This window comes from Aptenodytes forsteri, unplaced genomic scaffold (assembly GCF_000699145.1).
Source record: "Aptenodytes forsteri isolate BGI_AS27 unplaced genomic scaffold, ASM69914v1 Scaffold53, whole genome shotgun sequence".
Classification (NCBI taxonomy): Eukaryota; Metazoa; Chordata; class Aves; order Sphenisciformes; family Spheniscidae; genus Aptenodytes; species Aptenodytes forsteri.
In genome coordinates this window covers 8815577-8842547 of record NW_008795909.1, presented here as the reverse complement: position 1 = coordinate 8842547, position 26971 = coordinate 8815577, and the positions used below count along the sequence as shown (strand labels likewise).

The 26971-nt window shown below is 43.1% G+C and overlaps 1 protein-coding gene across 2 annotated transcripts in view; it reads left to right on the top strand.

The window, feature by feature from the left end:
- Nucleotides 1-429: 429 nt before the first annotated feature.
- SETD5 (SET domain containing 5) overlaps nt 430-26971 on the top strand; it is a 41201-nt gene continuing 14659 nt past the window's right edge. Inside the window, exons 1-17 of one of the 2 annotated variants that reach the window (XM_009284415.1) lie at nt 430-606; nt 4439-4544; nt 5414-5625; nt 5784-6004; nt 6384-6571; nt 7635-7673; nt 9235-9477; nt 13951-14099; nt 14425-14542; nt 14965-15074; nt 15360-15606; nt 15807-15887; nt 18279-18542; nt 19512-19832; nt 21436-21678; nt 25280-25409; nt 26627-26880. In XM_009284415.1, the coding sequence (XP_009282690.1) occupies nt 5950-6004; nt 6384-6571; nt 7635-7673; nt 9235-9477; nt 13951-14099; nt 14425-14542; nt 14965-15074; nt 15360-15606; nt 15807-15887; nt 18279-18542; nt 19512-19832; nt 21436-21678; nt 25280-25409; nt 26627-26880 (2442 nt within the window). In that variant the 5' untranslated portion in view covers nt 430-606; nt 4439-4544; nt 5414-5625; nt 5784-5949. The remainder of the gene's footprint in view (nt 607-4438; nt 4545-5413; nt 5626-5783; nt 6005-6383; nt 6572-7634; nt 7674-9234; nt 9478-13950; nt 14100-14424; nt 14543-14964; nt 15075-15359; nt 15607-15806; nt 15888-18278; nt 18543-19511; nt 19833-21435; nt 21679-25279; nt 25410-26626; nt 26881-26971) is intronic. The other variant, XM_009284414.2, reaches the window with a different exon arrangement.

The window sequence follows — 26971 nt, the reverse complement described above, 5'->3', positions numbered from 1 at the left end:
TCCCAGATGGGGCTTTGCCTGCAACTTGTTTGGGGAAGGAGTTAGGAAATGCTGATGAAGGGCTGTGGGTGATAGGTGACAGCTGCTGCTTGTATGCAGAAGGAGCTAATAGATTGCTTATCTGATAATTAGTCCCAAGTTTAGTTGGGGGAGGGGGGAAACTGTCATTATCGGCTTTATGGCAGAGCAGCTCACTGCATGTCAATCCGAGACTGTAAAAAAACAACCAAACAAACAAAAAAAACCCCACCAAACTACTACCATCTACCTTTCCCCTGGCCTCACATATGAAAATGAAGTAAAAATGATGTGGCATGTCACTGATGGAAATCTATTTCTGCTTTTCGTTTGCTGTGAAAGCCTTCTTTAGGGGTATACAGGGAGACCTCATCCTGTAACGGAGATGCAATGCTTTGTTTCTACCCCGGTAGGTTTCCCCATGTCCGTGACGTGTTGGCCGAGGCTCTGCGGCTCCTCTCCGCCCTCGGAGCGGCCAGTCGCTGCCCTCTGGACTCCGTGATCCCCGACGGGCGTCATGAGCATTGCAATCCCTCTGGGAGTCACCACACCAGATACGTCCTACTCCGACATGGCTGCAGGATCGGAGTGAGTGTTACCCCACGGAGGAGGAGAAGGGGAGGGTGTCAGAGGGCTGCCCTGGAGTGGGGCTGCAGGATCAGTGACGGTGCTTTCTCCACCTGGGAGGAAGGGCGTGCTGGTCCACTGGCTATGTGAGAGGTGAATGCAGAGACAGACTCTGAGTGTTTAACAAATGCAGTGTTATGAAAATTGGCAAGTTTGACACAGGAGACAGGGAAAAGGAGAATTCCAACCGTATGAGGCACTCAACCATGGGTTTTATATCAGCTTGGCTAGTAAGTCTGTTCTCAAGTGCAGTCATTTGCTGTAACCATGCTTGACGTTGGCAAGGTACGAGCCAGCTCCTTTTCCAAAAGCTGTGTTATATGAGGGATCAGTGTGCTGAGCCTCCCTCTCAGTAGAGCTTACTATCTCAGACTCAGTACCAATCTTAAATGACTGATTTCTGGACCCCTTTGGAGCTTGGGCAGAGATGCTATACAGCGTCAGCCTGTGTAGACAACTTTATTTTGTTTCTGCCCCTGAGCAGGTTCCAAGAAGCACACCTCAGTGGGCAATCCTTCAGGGTCCCCACCACAGGACCCTGTGCAGGGCTGTCACCGCAGTCCTATCTCTGAGGCCTGTTGGAGGGGACTTACCGTTTCTTTTAAAAGACTCTGCTTCTGCAGGAGTCAGGAACGTTTCAAATCCAGAAAACGTTGCATTGCAATCTTTTCTTAAAACCCTTGTTAGAATGATGTCAGCTCAGATGAGTACTATGTTTTTGTCGGGGGCGAGAGGGAGGGCTCAAGTTATTTCTGTGTGCTTCTGTCTCCTGCTTTCCTGCATCCTCCTTTGAAATACAGACTGTAGCATCTCTTTACAAAAATTTACAAAGGGCACTTTGGAGATAGATTTCCCCCATGTATTATTTAAAGGCACCTACTGTGCAAATACCTGCATGTCAGATTGATCAGTGTAGAAGAGATACTGCTCCAGACTATTAATTTTGAGCTGTAAGAGCAGTGGGCTAGGATATGAATCATTGTTTTTCCCTTCCACCTTGCCCTGATTTGACTACGCACAGAGTTTGACTGCACAGTCGCACTCTCTGCAAGACTACTAATGCTCTTTTTTGTCTGTCTTGGCACTGGCCCCATTCTAGGCATTCTTCTTCGTGATACTTCATTTCCATCCTAAAGCCCATATTTTTACATGTTGTTTTTAGACAGAGAGTCAGAATCTAGTAAGTCACTCATCTGCAGTGGGTATATGATCCTTCACTTTTCAAGATTTAACATTCAGTATTGCTTGTCACCATGCTTTTCCCACACCAGCACTTTAAAGACTCAACATGCAGGAATTTTAAACTGTTTATGACAGGAGAAAGAGTGCTAAATAGTTTACTCATGTACTAGGCCCTTTGCTTTCAGAGCTGAGCATGGTAGAGAGGAGAGCCAGATATATCTACGCATGTCCCTTGTAACACTGAAATATCAAAAAGACTGTCTGTAAACCTTCTGCAAAGCATTTTCTTTTTCCCTGGCTGCAAGATATTTGTAGGTCCAACTTGAGGCTAGGCTGGAGTGATTTGAAAAAAGGCTTTTTGAAGATTTCTGAATTGGTTTCTCTGTTTTCTAAAAACTAGGAATGCCAGGATTTTATTCTCCAGGCTTTGCATTGATGCGCTGTTACTTACTGCTGAAGTGCCCTTCATGAGTCTGTTCAAAGTTACGGTTATCCTCCACTTCTCCTTTGAAACTCTACTAGTTTGATGCATAAAGTCTGGGGTACCTGAGCTTCTTGTCTCTTATAAGGGATTGATTTCAAAGATGTGCATCATGAAGGCAGTGGGAAGGTAAAAGTAAAACTAGCTGGCCCTCTTTGCAGGCTGAGCTTTAGCATCTTCCCCTGGCCTCTGATACAGAGGGGAGGTCAAAATGCTGAAGAGTGTTTGTGTTCATCTGAGGGTGACATGGAGGCTGCAGAGTAGCTTTGCTGTGTTAGTCTGACCACATATTGGACATTGTTGAAGCTCCTTGGCGGGCTGCTGCTGAGGAAGCATGGGCCCAGCGTTGTTGCCCCGGACACCATTGCACCAGCAATCCTGAAGTTTTATTGCTAATGCTTGCGGCAGCATTGCTGGTATTCCAGGCTGACTGTAGTTAGGAATGTGGGTGACTTGGACAGAGGATGGATCTGCTGCTTAGGCTCTTTTCCTTCTAGTATTGTTTCTGAAAATACGATTAAACCTGAATGGATTTAACTTTGTACCAATCCGGAAGTCCTGAAGGACTGCTGCAAAGATCCAGCAAGGCTGGATTATGTGGCAAGCTCTACATGGTGTCTTTTATTAAGAAGCATATCCTCTGAGAGGTATCGCCACCTATATCTCCTGCTTTTGACAATTTAGCTGACTGTAGTTACATTGAAAACCAACTGAATTTATCATGTCATGCTCCTAAATCCTGAGCTACAGAAGTGCAGTTTGCATAGGTTTAAGGTCTTCCGCTTTCTGCAGTTCCTTGTACAATAAACTATTGCTCCTTTATGTTGCAAAGACAGATCCACCTTACTCCAGAATAAGCCAGAAGCTTAGAAGGTTCATGCGTTGGAGAGTATATCGGGTTTAGTGGCAGGGTGGGGCAAACTTCAGTGCAGCAGAGATTTCAAAAGCTAATAGGAAGTCCAAAGGGCACAGGGGTTAGTGTTCCTGGGTGGTGTCTAAACACTGCCCCACGCGTGACCGCTGGCCATTGTTGTCTGAGTACTGCCCGATTCACACTGACAATGTAGGACCCACTGAGAATCCTGCGAGATCTCACCAGAGCAGCAGAGGTCCAAGGTAAAGTTTTCCTTTCCTGTATTTTTCTTTCCTGCTTGCTCAGCTCCATGCTGTAATTTTGAAGATGATTTCACCTGCAGACATGATTCAGTAATATTCTGCTGTATTCTGATATGGGCCCTACTTCTGATCTGTGCAGAGGTTAGCTGACTTGTATCTTCTGCTTGTGACAGACAGTGTTTCCTTGCTAGTATTCTGTCTGTAGCCTCATTATCTAATATTCCCTGCATTGAATTGCAGCTGTCCCTTCTCTGAGTAGGGTTTCTGCAGCTTTCTGCTAAGGATATACCTTTCATTTTTAGCTGTTTTTTCCACCACCATGTGGTGGAAGAGTGCATCGTACCTCAGCAGCAAATTTCCCGTTCAGTACACTGCACTCCATGTTGCTGTATAGAAAGCACAGGGCGAATCTGATTTGTCTGTGGCCAGTGTCTGTCCAGGTCATGAATTTTGTTGCCTCTTTGTAACAGGAATCTCCAACTCCTGGTAGTTGCTGTCGGGACAGCTACAGGTTTCATGCAGACTTTATCACAGGACGTTGGACTCAGCTAACAATTAGTATCTGAGGGAGAGAGAAACAAGCGCGGATGCAGGAAAGCTGCTTAGCTGCTATTTGAAATAAGCTGTTGCAGAGATAACATGGCAGTACTGTTCAGTCAGTGGCTTTGAGATTAGGCTGGCTGAGTTCAGATGTGAATCCTGAACTAGACCCAACTTCCTCAACTATAAGGAAACCAAGCTGCTTACATGCTAATTATCTTTTTAACTTGCCAGATTGAGACCCAGTTTAATGAGTTATCCGGGGTGGCCCTTGCTCAGTTCCTTCCTTCTGAAAGCAGGTTCATCCTGTACGACTTCTGCACACATGATGCCAGGTGAAGCACATAGTAACACCTCGATTTCATGAAGTTTCTTCATTTTGAGCTCATGTGTTGAATAGAAAAGAGCAGTGAAATACTGGCACTAAAAAAATGATGTTGTATTGATGGGTTTTACTTCTGGCCCTTTCTGCAGCCCAGAGTCTGTGGAAGCTAGTCCAGCTGTCAGTGAGAAGAATGTGTACTCCAGCCACGGCTATGGGGCCACCCAGAAACACAGCTATCGCGGGCTGCCTTACGCAGTGAGTACTCTCTCTGCAGTGAATCAGCTCTTTACTGTCTACTTTACTCTTTTCTCCTTGTTCCATAGTTCTTTGCCTGTTAATCCTTAGGAGTTTTGGCTTATTTATTAGGGAACACTGAGTTACAGCTGAGTTCTGCCATACATTTTGCATTTGTGTGTTTATTGTTTGTGAAGTCTTGCATACTCTATAGCAAGCTTTATTAGGTGATAGATTTTTAACTGAATGAAGTATATGAATGAAGTGTGAATATATGTGAATATATAATATTTTCCTGGTGGTAATTTTATGCCCTGTTTGGTTTACTGTGCACTACTTGTTTCAACTGTGCAGATTTTCGTATCGGTAACTTACAACTATGAGAAACAAGGAACAGTCAGGAAGAGTGGGAACATGGCTTGAAACTATGAGATGAACAGGATGTCACAGAATCATTGAGGTTGGAAGGGGCCTCTTGAGATCACGTAATCCAACGCCCCTGCTCAAGCTGACTCTGCTTGAACAGGTTGCCCAGGACCGTGTCCAGTTGGGTTTTGAATATCTCAACAGACGGAAACTCCACAACGTCTCTGGGCAACCAGTTCCAGTGTTTGACCACTGATGTCATCTGGGATTATTAGCAGTACAACAGTTAATTTCGAAATAGCCTAGCTGTTTTCATAGGTTTTGAATTTAATTCATTGGTGCAGAGGAAAACCGTTCACATCTTTCAGAGCTATTGCTTTACCTTCTTGGTAGATTGAGGAATTCAGACTACTGTTTTAAATAATTCTTGTTAAGTAATAACCTGGGAACTGTGGATTTGGGACTTCGGTTTCTAGGCATCATATCTTCACGTTAAAAGTAGTACTGCAAATACTCATTTTCAGGATCATAATTATGGAGCCCCTCCTCCTCCAACGCCGCCAGCCTCTCCTCCTGTTCAGACCATTATACCTCGTGCAGAACTGAACGGCCTGCACTCGCCTGATGAGGAGAACTCCGGGGACAGTGAAAGCTCCTCAGAAGGAGAATCAATTCCCACTTGGTGCCACTGCAGTGTCTCCCAAGATGGTTTCCTCCTCAAGTGTGAAAAGTGCAGGTAAGCTTTGGTGCAGTGCAGATCCGGACTGCTCCTTGTGTTGACTTCTCATACTGAACCGTGTCACCTTTGGGCTGTGGGACGGACTTCCTTTTGCTAACTGGAGCGTTCTTTCCAGTGCTTTACCCAGTATTGACCCTCCTCCTTTGCGTTGTCAGCCTGACAAGTGTTGGTGGCACCAGGAGTGGAGATGAGGATGTTAAATCGATGTTCTTATCATCCTGGGCCCCACTGAGGGCACGCATCTTGTGACATCCTGTTGAATTTCAAGTGACTTTACTCCTACAAACCAGCTTCAATTGTGCATTCTCCTTTGGCAGAGGAATGAGCAGGGGGAAGGTGATCAGACTCCGCCGGCGGAAGCAGGACAACGTGTCAGGTGAGCTTGAGGTTGTAATTCTGATAATAGTGACTTTTGCTTTCTTTCTGCAAGTCCTTTGTCTTTTGCCCACTAATGTTCTTTGCCTCCCAACCACTGGGATTTTCTCCTCTCCTTCTGCCTCACCTCAGTTAGCTCTTGGGGAAAATCAGATTATCTTGTGAACAGGGAAGGGAAATGTTCATCAGTGCCATTCTGTGAGATATCAGAAGTTTGGGAGACCTGTTCCCAGTTTGGGTGGGAAAACTGAGGTGGTATAGTTTTCTCAGGGAAGAGCTATGCAGGGTCATCAAGTTGTCTTGATGAAAATGGACATAAGGGTAAGCTGCTCTCTTTGGGATTAATAAAAACATTGCTTATGAAGCACTTCTCTCTATAGGTGGGGACAGCAGTGCAACTGAGAGCTGGGATGAAGAACTATCTCCCTCTACAGTGCTGTACACAGCTACGCAGCACACCCCTACAAGCATCACGCTGACCGTCAACCGCGTCCGTAGAAGCAAACCTAAGAAGAGGAAGAGGAGTACAGAAAAAGCTCGCACTGCTCCAAAGGCAAAAAAGATCAAGGTATGTCGAGTGTGACAAGATTGCTGCAGTTCCTACCAAATGTTTTGTGGAGTGTTGTTGAGAGCAGGTTGACAAGCTGGCAGTAGACAAGAAACTTTCGTCCTGTCAGGAATTGCTCTTTCTGGTGTAATAGTGTGATGCCTTGTATTTGTGACCTGCTAGAGTACATGGCTGTTGGTTTAAAATTACCTTACTGGAACTCCACCCTTATTTCCCAACACTGTCCGTTCATGCTCGGAGCTTGGATTCGATTACATATTTACCCTTCTGCTCTATTAGGATTTGGGGAAATAGCTTTTGGAGTCTGTCTGTTTGTAGCAAAGGGGCAGTCTGTGAATGAAATGAAAAATGAAGGGAGCATGGCATTTCTTAGCAGGCTATGTTAAGGAATCTGGGCTGCAGAGCTTCTTGGCACTGTTCTTCAGGGACAGAGATAGTGCCTGTGTGGAAAACTATGTAGGTAGTGATGAACATTTGTTGAGGGATGACTTTACTGTCTGGTTTGTGAGGGTTTGGGGACTGAAATTATTTTGGATTGCTTATATTGGAATGCAAGTGTGTGAGCAGCTGGTTCTTTCCCATCATCTGCTAGCTTTATCATGATTTTCCCCAGGTTAGGTTTCCCTTGAAGTTCTTCTGGTAGGCACTGATTAAATAAAAGACTGGGAGCAGGAGCCATGTGAGGTCTTCAGGTTTTTTGTTGTGAACCACCTTGACTCTGTTGCTGGCCCTTTTCTTCTGTCAAAGCAAGTGGGGTTCGTTGGGACAGTTTTGGTTTTGATCTTGAGATTTTTACTAATTACGAAGCAGGCCTTTTTAGTTCAGAAATCCTGGCCGTCAAGCTTTTCAGCAGTTTCCACTGGATTTGCATTGCAGAGTCTTTTTGTTCAAGTCCATTGCTGCTTGTGTAGGTCTTCCTGTAATTCTTGCCATCTTTTGTTAAGGGTTGGTCTGTTGGAGTAAAATCTAGTGTGGTTCTGGGACGCTAATTCTGAGGAAATATATAATACTTTGGGTTTTCTCTCTCTCTCTCTCCCTCCCTCTCTCCTTGTTCGGGGGACAGGCCTTTCGAGAGGGCTCACGAAAGTCTCTGAGGATGAAGGTGAGTAGAACTGAGAACCCTCTGTGATGGTGGTGGGTTTTTTGTCCCGTATTTTGTGCCTCTCTTGGTTTGCCTGGGGAATTTCTGATTGTGGGACCAGCCTTAGAATAATCTCAAGCCTTACCGTGCACCACAAGCAGGCCTATTCAAAAGGGTATCACAGGAATTGCCCCTTGAACCTTGCTTTTGCTTCAGATAGCTTTCTGTAAGGTAATGTCATCCAGTTCCAAGAGATATGACTGATTCATGACACTTGGGAGTGGGGTGTTTGATGTAAGGGATGTAGAACTGGTTGTGGCCACTCTTCTGTGAGGTCAGTTATCATTTGGTTGCATCAAAGCTATTTTAAGCTTGGGCATCAAAGTAGTACACAAGTTTGATGTTGGGAGTCCCTAGCAGTGTTGCCTTGTTTCTCTCCACATCCTCTTACTAGGGATGGATGGGATGATATTTTTATCTCTGACTTTCTGCAGTACCGGTAGGTGTGGCTATCTGATAGAACGTTTATTTGACAAAAAAAGTAGACTTGCACTTTGACCTAAATATGTTCCTAGAAATACAAGAGGTGCCTTAAAATTCACTCAATTCCATCTGACCCCAGTACTGTAGCTGACAGTTGCTTCTGGCAGGTGGCTCAGAGGAAATGGGACAATCCTGTGGTGTGTCTGTCTGTGTGTACCCATCTCCATAGTACACAAGTGTCTTGAGAGGGTAAAAATGCATGAAAACTCTTAATGCTTTTAATATATATGATGAAAATAATGATTGTTCTTCAGTGGTCCTTGTCACTAATACCTCAGTGTCACATATGTCTCAGTCCCTTATGAAGCCAGTTGAGTTACTGACCTCTGGAATATTATTTGTTGAATTACTTCAACTATTGTCAAGTAAAGAATGAAGCTTTTTTTTTTTTTTTTTTTTTCCTCTCCCCTACCAGCTTCTTTTTTCCCCTCCCTCACAAGATGGTATAAACGGATTACCTGATTTTGCCCTCTCTTCTTTACACTGCTTAGGACTTGCAGTTTTAACTCTCTGGTTATTAGCTTATGCTCTACATTCAGTTTCTTGAAACCCTGATGACCGTTTAGCTAGAAGGTTCAGAAGTATTTTTGGATCAGTCACTGCAAAGATGGAAATGCAGTCAGCATCATCTAGCATTATGTTGGACATGAGTGGGTTGACTGTAGGACAAGCCTACATGAGATTTATTTGCCTTTGAGTGTTCTGTTCCTTTGCTTTTTTAATCTACTTAATTATTTTTCCAATGTGACTTAAAAAACTTCTGGCCATGTACTAGCTTAATTTTCTTGTATGTAGCAGTGCCAAGTACCAACTCTCAAGAGGTCTTAGTCCTGCACAGAGTTCTCCGTAGATTCCTGAGTGGCACTGTTGTACAGTGTTCTGGAGGATGCAGGTTCTGAAAAATGTGTCCTCATAACCGACACTTTCTTAGCTTGGAATAGATTTGCCCTTTTTTTGTAGCATATTCGTATGCTCAGAGTACTGTGGATAGGTTTTTCCCGTTGTGTGCTAGCCATTCACCCTTTGCTGTTTGGTGCAGAATTCCCCTTCTGAAGCGCATGCCTTGGATGAAAACACAGCTGAAGGGTGGGAGAATCGAATACGACTCTGGACAGATCAGTACGAAGAAGCCTTTACTAACCAGTACAGCGCTGATGTACAGAACTTGTTGGAGCGTCATCTAAACTCTAATAAAGAATATGTGGGCAAAACTGCTATGCTAGACACAATCAACAAAACAGAGTTGGCCTGCAATAATACTGTTATTGGGTCCCAGATGCAGGTAAGAACCATTGTGACAGAAGTGGGGTAGGTCAGGTCCTCTGGTTTCTGGATGTAAGGCGTGGGCATGGGTGAGCGATATCGTAGCCGGTCATATAATTTCGGACCAATAGGCATAGATTTGATATAAAAGGGAACAGAAGAGATGCCAGTACCAAGACAGATTGAGAAACACTTGCATTCAACCAAACCAGTCTTGCTAAGTTGGGGATGTTTTGTACAGTTCTGTGGCATGGTTCACAGGTATTTTACCATAAATAGTTTTGGTCGCTGAATGGCTTGAGGCAGAACCAGATCTATCACTTGCTGGAGATAGGAAATTTCCTGCTTTCCAGCTGAGTTTTCCTGTCTTTTTTTTTTTTCTTTTTTTCCTGGCTCATGTTGTGTGGAAATCTATTTTAAAGAACCTCTCAACATTATTTCAATATTTTGGATGATTATTTGGACTCTGGTAACTTTCAAATGCTGCACAACTACAATTGATTTTAGGGAACTGTCCCTCCTTAACTTTTCTCTTCCAAGATGTGCAATGATTGGTGTCTTGTCTTGCCAGCTTTATGGAGTGCATGTAGACAAGGAGAAACAGGAAGAGGATGTGTTTGTGTGTTGTATGTCCTCCCCACTACTCTTCTCAGCTGATGTTTCATCTGGTCCGTGCTTTATTGAACAGAGAGCAGCATTCCCACTCAGTTCAGGCTTTGTGGGGCTTCCTTGTCCAGGAGAATGGACATAGGGCTTCCTTGTCCAGGAGAATGGAGATAGGTGCAACTGAAAAGGATGGGCTCCAAAACAGATGTGGGGCACCTCTTCTGTAGAAGCGGAGCAGAGTCAGAAACCTGAATATCAGGTATATGTTTGTGCTTGAATCATTCTTGTTTGTATCAGCTGACTCACCACTCTGTGAAGTTCATGTGCTCCTTCCCATCTTTCTCTCTGCTTTCATGTAGGTGAAGCACATCAGGCAGAGCACAGATATTGCCAGTAAGGGAGAGTGCAGAAAGAGGACTTTGGACCCAACTTCCTTCCACTCTTGCCTCTAGTTCTGCAATAATAAGACTTCTGGGGGTTGGGGAGAAACACTTCTACTTGGCTATGTGAGTAGCCTTCCTAAAGAGAGCAACTGGGGAAATGTAGGGAAGAAAAAGTTCTGCTTCTCTAGAAATCTTAATATTTTCTGAGTCTAAATGTAAACTCTTCTGTCTCCTTCACATGAGTTTTAGGAAAAGTCCTGAAATAAGTAATAAAACATATGCTCTTTCTTTTTATCACCTTCATAGAGTACAGCAGGACAGATGATTATAAAAGATACCATACATAAATGTGCTTGTTCTTGTCATGCTGTCTTGCCCTCTCCCTTCCCTGTACAGACATAGGTTTTCCCACAGGGAAAAGTGGCCAGCATTCCAAATCAGAAGACTCCAAATGCGATATATCCCAAAGAAACAAAAAGATAGAAAGTTGCAAAACTTCCTAGTGAGCTGCAGTTACTCTAAACAAGCTGTAGGTAGGTACCTATCATTGCGCGTGCTGGGATAGTATAAAGGGACTTAGTGGCTCTGCAGTTCTTCTTGGATGCTGAGGAAAGACCAGGTGGCTGTCCCGGGCTGCTGCTTGTCAGCCCTTACATCCTTGTTTTCTCTGCTCAGCAGATGGCTGTGGAGTGTGGCAAGGATAGCCTGCACAGGTGTGGCGTGCCTGGTCTCTCGTCCTGGGCTTTATATTTTTGTTCCACTCATTTGTCTCATCTTTGTTAGACAAACTGAGAAGGCTTCTGGGTTTGCATCAGTTGTCTTTTATCTAGATGTCATTACTGGACGTAAAAATAGCTTTTCTGGGAGATAAGGAAATAGGTACTTCGAGCTAGGAAAAAAGTTAAGGGGGTCGTGCCAATATGCAGATAGCAGCTGTGTGTAGAAGGTGGTTATCGTAACTGCTCTATTTGGCCATGAAGACTCTGGAGAGAGGAGAAAGGAATAAAAATAAAATATTTTATATGCCCTGCATACTCTCACAGTTGAGAGAGTTGTTTGACTTGGGTAAACAATGATGCAAGTGTATACTTTTTTAAAAAAAAAAATAGAAGGAGGAAGCTTCCCCAAGCCAGGAGGAGTAGGGAAAGATGGGTTGACGTTATACATGCAGGATATGGTATTTCGATCATTGGAATGTTTTGGATAAACCAATTCTCGACTGTCCTAATGATGCAAAGGGAAGCTTGTGAAAATATGAAGCTGTTCAGCGTCATGAATAAAATCATCTTAGTGCTGGCTACTGCCAGATGCTTGACAAACCAAAAGCTGTTTTCCAGCATCAGGTGAACTGTAATACAAGACAGTCATGGGCCAAAAGTTGAGAGTGAAGGCTACCAGACATTAACTTGCATCTCTGAAAGATATGAAGAGAATTTGATAGAGTAGTAGAATAATTTAGGTTGGGAGGAACCACTGAAGGTCATCTGGTCCAACCCTCCTGCGTAGGGCCAGCTTAGATGAGAAATTGATTATAACAGCAAACAAGTGGTAGTAGAAACAAAATTATTCAACTGGATATGCACTTATGTCTCAGTCCTAATTTGTCTACTAACTTCAGATACTTTTTCCTTATCTCCTTCTGTCACACACTAACAAATCTAGTCCCATTTATTTGTTCTCTGTTACCACAGCTGGATAGTACAAAGTGTATCCAATGTTTTCAAAATAATTTAGCCACTATTCTCGGCAGTGTAAACAGTCTTATCCTACAGTTCACTTGTGTCATGGGGTTGTCGATCAGAAATCAGGGCCAGCAGTGTGGCTTCTTAGTGTGGAAATAACATGTTTCTTTTATGCCAGTTCAGTGGACTTGGGGAATCCTCTGTGAGCTCCTATCAGGACCTGAGATATGAAGAGATGAATGACACTCTGCAAGGCTTTTCAGAGTCTCCATACATGCAGGTTTTTCCAATTGCCGGCAGATACAGTGGTATGAAAAAGAGATATACCCCATAGGCATGATAAATGTAGCACTGGATATATCTTAAAGAGGAGATCTGGAACAGCAAGACCATTACTCCCATCTGCATAGGTTTCAAATTAATATTTTTATAAAGCTATCTTTATCCTGGACCTGAGTGAGAGAAGTCAACAAATAGATGTTACTTTACTGGCTGATCCAAGATCGCACAGTATAATGTCACATTAAAACAACGAAAGTCATCGTCTTCCCAAAGAGGTTTAATTCAGAGCACATACAAGATTGCTACCAAAAAAAAAAAAAAATCTGTGGTTCAATACTTTCATATGGTCAGTACGGAGGATTTTGTTTGGTTCCCAGTGCTGAGTGCTACCTTAAGGCATTAACTTTATTTTCACAAGGTTAGAATGTCATGCGTTCTGTCATTGTCCAGACTGAGCCCCTTCTTAAGCTAATGTGATTTTTATCCATTTGAGCAGACTGCTCAGTAGCTGTTTCTAACAAGAGAGTTTTATCGGGAAAAGTTGGGAGCTTGCTTTTAATAAAATCTTGTGGTTTACTTCTAATTTAGATAGATGACTGTCATTATTACTGAAGTAAGAACACTTATGCCTCAATTCACTCCGGAAAAGTATCAAAACCAGGTCCTTATGAGCAGTGAATAGCATGCTTAGGAAAGAGCAGCGCGCAGCTCTTGTGGTGAGGCAGCCAGCCATCTTCACATAATTTTTAGTCGCAGAGAGGTTCAATCTGTTAAGCAAGAAGAGTATTTTGTTTTTATGGAAGAGGTCTTTCCGATGCCCTAGTGCTTATAATATCCCTTCCATTATTCCATAAAATGTGTCGTATTTGGATGTCTGTGCTTAAAGAACGTTGTGGTTTCATACTGTCAAGACACATTGTTGTGAAAATCCATTGTAATAGAGCTGTAGACTTTTAACATAAAGAAGATTCAGCAAACTGTCACTACTTAGTTAAAAATGTATTTCTTCATGTTAAAAAAAGAAAATCCACAGCACTAGTTGAGCAGGCAGATGAAGAGAAGATTCTGGATGGAGATAGAAATTGCCAGCTTAAGTCTTTGGCCTGTTAGCTAGGTTTTACCATCCTCTGCAGAAGGAAAAGCTTGTGGTTTTTCCTCTGAATATGTGACAACCCACAATTTAGGGAAGATTTGAGTTATTCTGGCTGTGAAAGTGGCCATAACTGCAGAGCAGTTCCCCGTTAGCAGCAACTGACAGGTCTGGTTATGCCTCCTAGCTGCAAGACTGAAATACTTGGTCTGATACATTTGTAAGACTTACTGTTGAAGGAAAGGAATTAAGTACTCTTTTCTTTTGATAAATATTATCAAGGTCATTGGTCATTACTAAAATGTTACAGAATAAACAGTATATTCTCCTGGCAGAGTTTCTGTGTGTTGCTACTAGAGTAATTTTTCTTTTCATGTAGGTAAAATATTCTTCATGAGTTAGAGGTCTTTGGTTTAAATTCTCATATTTTGCTCTGGTTTTTGTTACAGCTGCAGCTGGGAAGAGTGACTCGGGTTCAGAAGCACCGGAAGATCCTGAGGGCAGCAAGAGACTTGGCACTAGATACCCTTATAATTGAGTATCGAGGGAAGGTTATGTTACGACAGCAATTCGAGGTCAATGGGCATTTCTTCAAAAAGTAAGAGTACTATGAAGTGATTAGTATGAGAGCATCATGGCACGGAGAGACTAGTGTCTCTATGGGATAATGCACGCTTACAGGGCCCTTGTCAGCTGTGCCATCCATAGAAACGTGAAATCAAATATACAACCTCAGCTTGATGCTCTGCTTATGGACTAAAACCCTCTGAAGTAGATTTGTTGAACTGTGATGATGGAAGTGCATAAGCATCCAGAGCAATAGCACTGATGGAAGCGCTGCTTCCAGTGAAGTGAGGGATACCTGTTATAAGTGCCATGGGAATTGGGTATTTTGGGATTGAGACATTCTGTTACTTCTCCAGGCCATATCCCTTTGTGCTGTTCTACTCCAAGTTTAATGGCGTTGAAATGTGTGTTGATGCCCGCACCTTTGGTAATGATGCCAGGTTCATCAGGCGTTCCTGCACTCCAAATGCAGAGGTAAATTCTCACTTCACCATCACTGTAATTGCAAATACATGTTTTACACAGGCTTAATGCATTCCCTTTTTATAAATATTCAAACTTAAAATGCAGTAAATGGGGTAAATCTCTTGCTTGTTTGGTGGTTTATACTTGGAAGATGAGAAAGTTTGGGAACATGAGTTTTTTCTTTGGAAGGAAAAGGTTTCTTTTATGGCTTTGCTTTGGCTGCAGAATGATAGGGTAAGCAGGTGGTAGTAAGTTTAAGTGGAAAAGCACAGGATGAGACAAGAGCAGTGAAGCAGGCTTTTCCCTATGGAGAATTTGGGATAATTATTCATGGAATAGATAAGAGCTACTTTGCAGAAGGAGGCTTCCCTCTTGGAAGTAAGAAGTGCAACTTGTGGAGATGTTAGTTTCTCTCTACTTTGTTTAACAAGGTTCGTCATGTGATTGCTGATGGGATGATCCACCTGTGTATCTATGCTGTTGCCACCATTGCCAAGGACACAGAGGTTACCATCGCCTTTGACTATGAGTACAACATCTGGTGAGTCCTTCACCTCGCCCAGGAGCTCTCCACTGCCCTCCTGGACTGGACATCTTCCTCCAGCCCTTTCCTCGCATTCTACATTTTGCTCCGTTTTCTACTGAATTGCATTTTCCGGCTATTCTGTCCAGTTCTGCTGGCATATTCTACAATAGAGGCCATAAGGTAGCCTGCTGTCCTTGCTTTGGCACGTGGTGAGATGTTTAGTAGGAGATGCATTGAATGTCTCTGTACAAGGGTTGAGAAATGAAGAGTGACACGAATTATGTTTGTGTTTTGGAGCAGCAACTATAAAGTGGACTGTGCGTGTCACAAGGGGAACCGGAATTGCCCTGTGCAGAAACGTAGCCCAAATGCTGCAGAACACCTACCTCCACCTGTTTTAGGCACACTGATTGGGGCAGAAACACGCCGGCGAAAAGCCCGTCGAAAGGAACTAGAAATGGAACAGCAGGGCATTGCATCGGATGAGAACAGCAGTCAACAAACGGAGGAAGTTCCTGAGGGACCTGCAGCAGCCAGTGACAATGAGGTAAAACCCTTGACACTTACATATATTTTTATCATTCAGTGGTGTGGAATCTGATCCAATACAGCACTGGGATCTTCAGAACAGAAACTGCAGGGGGCCTTTTTTAAACCTTTAGCACCTTAGATAACCACAGGAATCGTGATAACTTTAAAACAGTACCGGATTTTGTTTGACGTGCTAAGGCTGCGCTTCTCTTTCAGGTGGCAGAGAAGGAGGAGAAACAAGAAGGGGAGAAAGAGGAGCCTGTAGATGAACAGGGAGCCTTGGTCCACAGCCGACGGGCAAGTACCTTTCTCAGTCTGGGTATCATCCTCCTTAGGACTTGCTTCGTGCAGTGACCAGTAGGTCCGGTTGGTTATTTCACTTATTTCAACACAAATTCCAACTGTCAGTGGTCTTCAGTAATTTGATTTTTAAAACAAAACAAACAAAAACAGCGACAACAAAAAACACCCAGGTTGACTTCACATCCCAGAATTTCTGTTAGGGTACTGCAGATTAGAAGGTATGTGACAGATTTGTTTCCTGATTGAAAGGTTTAACTGTTACTTTCAGGGCTATTCTATAGTCTAAAACATACCATTAACAAGACAATCAGCAACAGATTAAAAAAAGGTAATTGCACCCTTTTTATGTTCCTGCTTCCCTTCCTTAATGCCAGTACAAGAATCATAGGATCGTAGAATAGTTTGGGTTGGAAGGGACCTCTAAAGGTCATCTCATCCAACCCTCCCTGCAATGAGCAGAGACATCTTCAACTAGATCATATGATGAACCAGAACCTGATCTTTGTTAAAACTTGACCCCTTTTGCTGGGTTAGGTTTGTTAACATGTATCTGTTCCCTGTACGGGTTCATAAACATGTTGCCATGTGGGAAAAGGGTAGGATCAAGTGGCAAAAGTTAGTAAGAGGCGTAGACGACCAACAGCACTATTGGCACAAGTCAACAAAATTTGCTGTGGTCTTTATTAGGAAATCCCTTTGTGCTCCCAAATCGTCTTAATCAGTCGTCTTGATCAAAATATTTCTTAGTGCTCTTGGATCTTTGATAACACAGTCCCTTCTCAGCCTTCTTCTGTACTGAGTGGAGCTGGGTTTTTTTCTTGTGCTTCTTATGGCACCTGGGATTGCTCCCTGGATTAGAATGTTTTATGCATGTGAATGGAGGCTCTACTTAATTCATTAATTAAAAAAAAAAATTCCAAAGCAAACAAAAAACAACAAAAAAAACCCACAAAACAACCAACCAACCAAAAACCCAAGGAAGAAAAAAAGAAAAACTGCTCCCATCCCTCTACCAGCCAACAAATGTACTGGAGCTAGGAGTTCCCTGTTTTTCATTTGTTCACCAAATATCTCAAACACCCGTCTTTCTCTAATTGGATATAGATCTTCCATGTGTAAATTTCCTGAGAATGCTTTAGATGTTAAGATAGTGCAGCAAATTGCAGAGCTCAGGGCCATCCAGTGGAAAGATCCTTGGATTACCTCATGGATTTTTTTATAACAGGCAAGATAAAGCAGTCAGTTTCTATTGAAAATTGAAGAAGAGCAGTCTTCCATCAGACTGGCCTTAAGCTTGGAGGAAAGATTTCACTTTAATGCAGGGAAGCTGATCTCTTTCTGGGACAGTATAGTTCAAGAAGACTAAGTGAACTGTTAGTTTCCCATGAGCCTGTAAGCCCTGTTCCTGTACGTTGCACCAGTTAATCTCTTTTAATGAGATTCAGTTTTCTATACTTGGTGCCAGGTAAATACCTGTATCTATAGTTTCCCCAGTTTCTAATTTTTTTTTGCGTATCGAATATTTTTTAACAGAAAACTGTAAAGGCCAGACTGCTGTGACTGAGTATTGCTGTGTGCTTCAAGATACTTTCTCCTCCATAAAAAGTCTCGGAAGGCACTTGACCCCACTTCTTAAAATTCACTTGATTCAGCCTGGGTTTTGCCAGTCACTGCAGCATTATTGTACTGGGCCTTTTACATGCATAATTACCAATTATTTCTGACACAGCTAGGTGATAAAGATTTCTTGTCCTTTCTGTTTACCTAATAAATACCTTTGTCTTGCCTCTCTGTCCTCTCATGTTCTGCTTTTCTTAGCCACTATGTAAGCTGCTTAGACAAAAGTTTTTGGTTTTGAGCTGGGTGATCTCCTGACATCAGGGAAGGAATGAATCTGGATCATTTTAGTCAGTTTGTGTGGTGTGTTATACTTGCTGCAAATTACTGATTCACTTGCTTCTGTTGCCTCTGGCTTCTGTTTGCTTCTAATGTTTAGTTATTAGCAAGTAGCTCTATTTGTTTCCAAGTCGTCTCTTCACTCTATTTATTCTTTCTTTTGGTTTTTAGTTCTTAAAAATTATGCGTTTCCTTGTGGATATTTTATAAATATAACTCAGTAGTATCCAAGTGCTCCTATTTAAGAATAAAGTCTAGTTCTTCTAGTTACTCTATGAACACATGATTATGTTGTTGTTGTTCTGGGAAATTTGCCATGTTGAAAAATGCAAATATCTGAAAAGAACTGCTTCTCTCTGTCCCCTTTCTGGCTCTTGTCACTGCTATTTGGCAGTTGTTCTCCTTCCTGTGCTGCATCCCGTATCTATTCTTGCCTCTTCCTATTTGCATAATTTGCAGTGCTGACTTAAATTTACTCTTGTGTTCTAGTCCCGGGAAGACAGAAAGGTAGAAGCCATCATGCACATGTTTGAAAACTTGGAAAAGAGAAAGAGGAGGCGAGAGCAACCGTCAGACCGTAACAGCACTGATGCTGAAATCAACATCAATTCTGAAGCTCCTGAGCTGGAGGAAATAAAAACAGAGGCTCCTGAAACTGAAGACGGAAGTTCAGCACTGAGTGCTGCTGCTCCAAATGTTTCTAACAGTAACAGCAGTACTGGGGTGAACACACGACGGTCTTCACAAGTAGTGGTAAGACAAAGATAGGACTGTTTAATAGCTTGTAAGAAGCTCAGATGCAGCATATCTGATCATAAGATCATGCAGGTTGGGAGGAGCTTCGTGGGGTCTCTAATCCATTCTGCGTCAGGCAGCGTCAGCTCTGAGGTCAGACGGGGGTGGCCAGGGTTTTACCCAGTCTTGTCTTGAATACCTCCAAGGATGGAGATTGCACAGCCCCTCTGGGAAACCTCTTCCAATTCATGACCGTTCTCACGGTGAAAAAATTTTGCCTTATATCTGGTCTGAACCTCTCATTTCAGTGTATGTACATTGATGCACCACTGCATCTTCTTGGTGGCTTCAGTCTGGATGTAGGAAGACTGCTATTAGGTCCCCCTAAGTCTTCTCTGGGCTGAACGAGCCCAGCTCCTTCACCGAGTGGGCCCCTTCTGTACTGGTGTGAGCTTACGTTGGATGCATAACTGCAGTGATTGAGGAATTCCTTTGCTTTTTCTTTGTTTTTTGGCCTGGTCTACTTCGGATGCATGTGTTCCCATTACATGGCAGGGGTGAGCTTACGTTGGATGCATAACTGCAGTGATTTCCTTCGCTTTTTCTTTGTTTTTTGGCCTGGTCTGCTTTGGATGCATGTGTTCCCATTATATGGCAGGGCCCAGATACTTGCCTGGAATGATACATGTCAGCTCAGATCAGGATTAAGAGCAGTTACCTTGAGACAAGGTACAAGTTTCATACTGCTGCTTTCTTCCTTAAGACCAATGTTCTGGTTGACCCCTTTAAGAACACAGCAGACAAAACGATAACGTGCCAGTGTTTTAGAAGGGTCCCCAAAGCCATCTTATGAGCCAATACAAACAGGGTCCAACCAGATTTTATGAGTCAGGTAGTGTCAATAAATAAATCTCAATCCTTGATCCTGTATGCAGAGAAAAGGAATACTCTTGGAGGTGCTCGGACTAATGACAGTTTATATTGTAGGATGCTGTCCCTGAAAAAACAATTACTAAGCCAGCTCCAGCAAAACCCTCCAGGCCCCGACCAAAAAGTCGCTTCTCTCGATACCGGACCAGTTCAGCACAAAGACTGAGAAGGCAGAAACAAGCCAGTTCCCAGCAAGCTGAACTCGCACAGGCTGTCCCAGAGGAAGGAAGCACTGCCAGCTTGGTAACCGCAACAGATGTCAGCAATGTAGAAGGTCCAGGAGAAGGCAGACAGTTGACGGGATCTGACCCAACTGCTATCCTGGCTGCAGGATCTCAGTCTAATCGAGCTGCAGTAAAGTACCCCAAAACTAAAAAGGTAAATATGATCGAGTGCTCAAACTGGAGAGGGGAAAAAAGAGGTTTTGTGTGGCCTTTGGGGAAAAGTTGGCTCAGGGGAAACAGTTCTTCAAAATAGTTGGAATTGTGTGACTTTATATTTACTGTATTATTTGTTCTGTAGTGGCTAAGAGCCCTCATCGTGGTTCAGAACCTGGCTGCTCAGCCCTGTACATACAAAGATCAGAAAAAGAAATTAGCTGATCTTTACAACAAGTCTACATAGACCTTAGATATCGACAGGGTGGTACAGCTGCAACAGGAAGGGTCTCACTTTTGGGTATGGCAAAGAGTCTAGAAAGAGGCAAATTACACAGCTTTGTGTATGCAGGGAAGAAACTGTTTCCAGCTTGAGGGGCTCTGGGAGAGAAGGGTCGGAGGGGCTTGGCAACATAAGGAATTGGGTGGTGGAGGCTGAGCCCTGGGTGAGGGAAGCAAAAAGCAGATGTTTCAATACTGGTGTGGAGGGCAGTGAGAGGCTTGGGAGATGGCTGGCAAAGGCCATGAGGACAACAAGCTGTTTGTGGTGTTCCTGCAGGGGAACAAGGTACCAGTAGAAAGATGGGGAGAGCTGATGTGTTTGGATCTATGCACCGTAAGCTAGCAAAAGCTTTTGGCGGCAGCATGCAAAAGTGGTTGTTACAACTCTGATGGGGTAGCTGGCATTTAAAAACTAGACGCTGATAGTTTGGAAAAGAGCACTAGCTTTTGGGCCCAAAAGAAAGGTTGTTTATTAGAAAAGCTTGGATGCATACAATCTCAAGAAGTTTTCTGCGTAATCCCAGTGTCTTAGGAGCAAGGAGAAAAAGGACTGTCAACCAAGAAAGTTACCCTAAATCAAGCAGCATAGAGGTGTAGCGAGACTTGCTTAAAAAAACCAAAACCACCTTGAAATAACCAGGGTGTTGCATCTTGTGAAGGATAGTAAAACAAAGGTTCTCTTGTGTATACCAGCAAGAGAACAAAGAGAGAAAAGTGGAGCCATTATGTAGTAAAGATCAGCTGAAATTTAAAAATAAATTTAGAATGGCATAAAAATGTGTTTGGTGTGGCAATCAGTGGCGGTATCTTTCTGGGATGGGGTGGGATGGCAGGCTGCGGCGTGTTTGTTTAGGACAAAGTATAAGAGGTTAGCTTTCAGCTTAGAATTGAAGACCAAGAGGGAATGTGACTGCGGACTATAATGTACAAGCTGGGAGAGACTTGTAAGGGAAAGGAGGAAAAATTGCAGAAGCTAGCGGCAGCTGCCACATACTGGGCATAAATTAGCCATTAATACGTTTAGGTTTGCAGCTAGAAACTAGTTTTGAACAAGGTGATCAAGTTTTGGGAGAACCTTCTAATAAGATCAATGGAGCATAAAATTGAGCTACTTCTGTAAAACTGGATTACCTGTTGTGCCTGCAACAGATGAGAATTGGGTTTGACGCAGGAAGCCCTGGCTGTGTTCCTTCCTGTTGAGGAGGAGGGAGGTTTTAGCATGCGGGCTGACCTGAGCATTGCTTCCCCATACACCTTTGTGCCATATTGCCTTTCTTCTTCACCTGTGCTAGTTGCGTTGACATGTGTGTTTTCTCCTTCAGTATCTTGTTACCGAATGGCTGAATGACAAGGCAGAAAAGCAGGAGTGCCCTATTGAATGCCCTTTGCGCATTACTACAGACCCAACAGTTTTGGCAACTACCCTAAATATGTTGCCAGGTCTCATCCACTCCCCGCTAATTTGTACTACACCTAAACACTACATTCGTTTTGGTTCACCTTTCAACCCCGAGAGACGTCGAAGGCCCTTTCTGTTGGATGGAATTTACAGCTCCTGTAAAAAGGTATGTTTGCTCATGTCTTACATTCAGGGGCTATGTACTCATCAAGCTCTTACTGCCACCTTGTAAAGTTGTTGTGTTCTCTTTGAGCCTATTTCCATGTATTCCTGCTGAGCTGGCCTTGCCTGGTGTGTCGATGCAGTCTCCAAGCTATGTCTGCTGACCCTCTCCTAGCCGGGGTTCAGTCTTCATCCTTGCCTTTTACCATGGTAGAACAACTGTTCTGTGACTCCTCTTAGAAACATGTACTTTCAAATCTGCAGTGGCTGTTTGTTATCCAGCATATGTGATTCAAGGAGTTTTAATTGTTGCCCTTAGAATGTTTTATGTTACTACTTTCACAGTCAGGGGATGGTTGGCATTGTGAGGATAGGACAGTGTTGCAAAAGACCTCAAGAATACAGTGCCTCAGTCAAGATCCATTGTCTTTGGAGAGCCTTTGTTGTTTAGCAAAGCTTTGAGTTTGCCTGTTTACAAGAGCAAGCCCACAGCTCTTTGTTTGGGATCATAGACTGTCTATCTACAGCAGATACTTGTGGCCGTGCAGGAAGCCTGAACTGAACCCAGCTGAGGACTTCATTCCTCCAGAGATGATATGTGGCCAGGAAATGCTAGCATTTACCCATCCACAGGGAAACAGTAGTTCAGGTTAGTTTGCTCAGTCAGATTTCTATCAGAATCCATCTTGCCTATCGCCTGTCAGCTTTGCTCAGAGGTTCTTCCAGTTCCTTTGCGATTACCTGAGAACAATTTTATGGAAATCCTTTCTGATCTTCCAGTCTTGGTAGCTTTCAAGGTCAGGTACCATGTCCTGGCTTCTTCTTCCCTTCCTTTGAGGGAGTTTTTCTAGAGAGAAGCTTTGGACTTTACTGTTTCCGCCTTCAGCCAATTTGTTGTCATGCCCTAACAGGCACCTACAAAAAGAAGCTAAGGTCTCTCTTGGGTATTTCTTTCATAGGTAAAGCTCTTTATGGTTCGCATATACTCATATGAACAAAACCATGTTCGTTTCCATGTGCCTGGGCAATCTCCCCATGCATCTTTAAGATGAGAACTGCAAGGTTCAAAGTGCTTTTTTGAACCTTAACAGTGTCTTTGAGCCTCAGGGAAGAGAGAAGCATCCAGAGCAAAACTGGCAGAGTTATTTCGAGTTCTCTGCTTGGTGCATTTGCTGTACAACTAGCCAGCAAGCTCACAATTCAGCGAAAACTGTTGTCATGGAACAAGTCTTCCAATCTCTTGCTACATTTGGCTATTTTCTAGTCATATGATAATTTTCACTGCTGGAGAGGGAATGGACTATGGATGACTTCCATTTAGTCCACGTCTTCCCTGAAGCTGAGTGTCCAAAACTGGATGTTGCGTTGCAGCTGGGGCATTTTCAAAGCAGAAAGTTGCTCTGTGTCTTGTAGCCTATACCCGTTTTGTGCATCCCAGTATGATGACTGAGTTTTCTTTGACAGGTTGATTTAGACTCGTGTTCAGTTCGTGATTTACTATGTTTGTTAGAACAACCCATTAGTTTTCTAGCCTGTAATTTTAGAAGTGATTGTTTCTGGCTTTATATGGTACTTTGTTCTAGCCTGTGCTGAGCTGTGTTCTATTTTTCCCCATCCATTTCCCAATTTAGTAGGAAAATCTTGAATACTGTCTTCTAGCATGTTCTTGTTTCTTCCAGGTTGGCATCATCTGCAAACTTAAGTACACTGCCTGTTCCATTATCTAAATAATTAATAAAATACTGAAAGCTTCTGTGTCCAGAACAGATGTTGCAGAAAGTAATTTGTTAGATATCTACTTTTTGAAAGTAAATAATCGATAACTGTTCTAGTAAGGGGTTTCATCCACTTTGTAGGAGTTCCCCAGCTTTTTCATGGAAAATGCTTGGTAGCATCCAGTGTTTTTATCACTAACAGTCTGGAGATGTAGAAGTCGTCTGCTTTTCATGTTCAGGAATGTTTAGAAAACTCTGACAGGGAAGACCTCCTTTTCAGCCAGCTGAGGTCTAGAAATGGTCCAGAACTTGATGACATTGCTCTCTCAAGACCTGATCTTTCTGTCTTGTCTGCTTCTGACTACTCAGTCAGGAAGGTTGATTTATAAAGGCTGTTGAAATAGATCACATATTTTCTTGGATTGTCAGCAGGCCTCTTCCTTAAACTACTGAGGACTGTGCCAAAAAACCTCAGCTGTGATCTCAGTTTGCATCCAAAGCATGCCAATGTCTGAACCTCGCAGGGAAACTGAACTATGTAACCTGCTCACATTAATCACACGTTGTACAGTGACTTGGCTGTCAGATCGGATGCCACATTTGAGGTAGCAGTGCTCCAGACTGGCTGGCACTTCTCACTTTTCCTGGTGGCCGCAGCAGAATCCATTGAGTTAAATTTGAACAGAGAAGAAGCATTTGCTGTACAGTAGTGAAAGCCATCAAAATAGATCTTGTCACCTACTCCTCATCCTCGCATTGAAGTTTTCACTTTGAGGATTGTGGTCACTGGGTTTCTGATGCACTTTCATGATAGCTTTGAGGCATTGTAAGGCATGTACGTGTATCTCTAATAGGATACATATTGCTGGCATGCAGATGAACTGTGGGTTACTGAAAAGTAAACTTAGGATTTTAAACCTCTGTGGGAGAAGAAAAGGCTGGTAAAGTGAGTCCCTTGGGTAAACTACGCAAATGCAAATTACTGTTTGTTTTTTTTTCAGCAGTTTGCTGTCATTTTACTGAATCACCTGGGTGTTTTCCCTTATATTGTGGGAGTTGTTTTTTTATAGTAAAGTAAGCAAAGGTTTCCTGCCTGCCATCAGGAGTCAGTTTGTATCAAAATACAGGGCTAGCATACCCACTGCAGTAGCTGATTTGCTGAGACTTCAATTCATGTTCATTTGCACTGAGATGTGAAACATTCTTTATTGTCTGTGTTCAGAAGACCACTGTGACTTTTCTCTCTTTTATTAGTAGCTGAAGAAAAGGTTTGCCTTTATTATTCTCTTCTTTGTTTAGCCCTCTTGAAAACTGCTGCTTGCATTTTATCAGATTTTTTTGCTCTTTGTCTCTGGCAGCAAAGCACAGTCCTGGAAGAATTGTTACGTGATTAAACTCAGCCATGTCTCTGCTGGAATTATTAGAGCAGAATCTATGTTAAGCTCTAATATGCCTTAGTGGAGCAGGGGGACAGTGTTTGTGCTCCTGGGCAGGAGACAGCTTTTTTGCAAAAATCAGGGTTTTAAAATAGTTCATCATATTTATCTCCCTTTTCTTTTAATTAAGATTGCTTTTAAGCCAGAGTTTTGCATTTTATCTATTTATAATTTGCTCTTTGCTTATCTTTGTATTATTGCTGAAGACTGCTGATCCCCAGAATACATCTCATCAAGAGCACATAGTCATCCCCATCATAGTAGGTGTTAACTACACAGTGCTAACAGCTGTGTTCTAACGGGTTCCTGTCTGAGCGCACGCGAAGGAGGTAATATCAGTGTTCTGAGCAGTCTGCCCTGCTGCACAGAAGTGTAGGAGTTTGAGTACATCCGGCAAGATTACATGGAAATTACCGGAGGGGTTGCACGTTTATGTAGTCTCGTTCTGTTTCAGCGCTGGATCAAACAAGCCCTGGAAGAGGGGATGACTCAGACCTCACCAGCTCCGCAAGAGAACAGAACCCAATGTCTATACCAAAGTAATGAGAACAGCAGTTCTTCCAGCATCTGCAAAGATGACACAGGTGAGTGCTCAGCACCATCAGGGCAGCGTGGGCGCTTGAGTGAAACTGGGGAATCTGCTGAATAACAAAGGCAGCTGCACAGGATGACGTCTTAATGTGTACTGCTGCTTGATGGCACAGCTTTATGGCAGGTGAGAATGTTGCTTTGCCATTCATTCAAATTTCTGCAGACCCATTCTAGCTTGAGCATGTGTAAAGCTTCTCAGTATTTTCCTGTGAAAAGATAATCACTTTATCTTGCATCATCAACCTCAGTGCTGTGTGATCATTTGTCCAATAGGGGGGAAAAAAAGAGTACAATATCATCTCTTTTCAGCAGGATGCTGTTAGATGGACAACTAAATATCTGCTGACTATAGGAAGATATAGCAAAGTCTCACAGGCACGTATGTAATAAGCGAATGATTAAGTAAGTCTCAAAGATGGAGAAGTTAAAATCTGTGAGTAAAGCAGCAGAATGGTTAAATATTGTGTCTGAATCTTTCTACAGAGAAAGAGGGTGAAGATCTGCCCAGTCAGGGATCAGTTTTCCAAGGACGACAGACAGGAAGCTAGACAACACACACATAATACAGAATTGATTATTGAAAAGTTAGATGAATAAGAAATGAACAGAGTGCCAGAACCAATAAATGCATGTCCCCGAGCAAGACCTGAAGAAGCAAACAACTGAACTGCAGAATTTACTGAATACTTTTTTTATTATTATTTTAAACTGAGCATCAAAAAAAGATATTTTGAATAGGGGTAGGCCTGAGGGAAAGACATTGATCCTTTGTGGGAGTGAAATGTGTTTGGGCTGTATTGATGTAGCCTACAGGGAACTATTAGGCGCAGGTAATAAAAACTGAGCTGTCTGTGGTTTGTTCATAGCAGTGACAGTGACATGCCCTTCTGATCCCTCTCCTCTCCTTGTTTTATCCCTTCCTGGCTCCCTTTCCCCTAGCTCCCTCTTGTGCTTACTTTCTTCTAGTTGAAATATTTCCTTTCATTGTACATTCCTGATTATGTATTGTTCTGTTACCAGTATCTAGATATGTCTCAAGACTGGTGTAGAAGTACTTCAGTGCTACTTCATTTTTAGGAATCTTTCGTAGTCATGTTGGAGACTCATGGGCTCCATTTGGGCTGGGAATAGGGGGAAGGAGACAGCATGTGATTTGCACATGGTTAAAGTTAGTGGTTCAGCCCCATCCTCAGCTCAGTTTGTTTTTCAGACTTGCTGAGTCCCCTGAAGAAATGGAAGTCTCGCTACTTGATGGAGCAGAATGTTAAGAAGTTGCTGAGGCCACTGTCTCCCGTCACCCCTCCACCTCCCATCCCTTCAGTTCCTGGCTCAGTGAGCCCACAGCTGACTACACCCTGCTCATCGCTGCCAGGAGAGGAGGAGAGTCGCAATGGTTATGGCATGATGTTCTCACCAATTCCTTCTCTGGCTGCTAGTCGCTGCAATACTCCACTACAGTTTGAGGTAAATCTGACCAGGGACTGGGAGTGCTAAGAAGAGAGGAACTAGAATATTTGCAGCAGAGGTAGCACTAAGGACACCTTCCTTTTTGAGT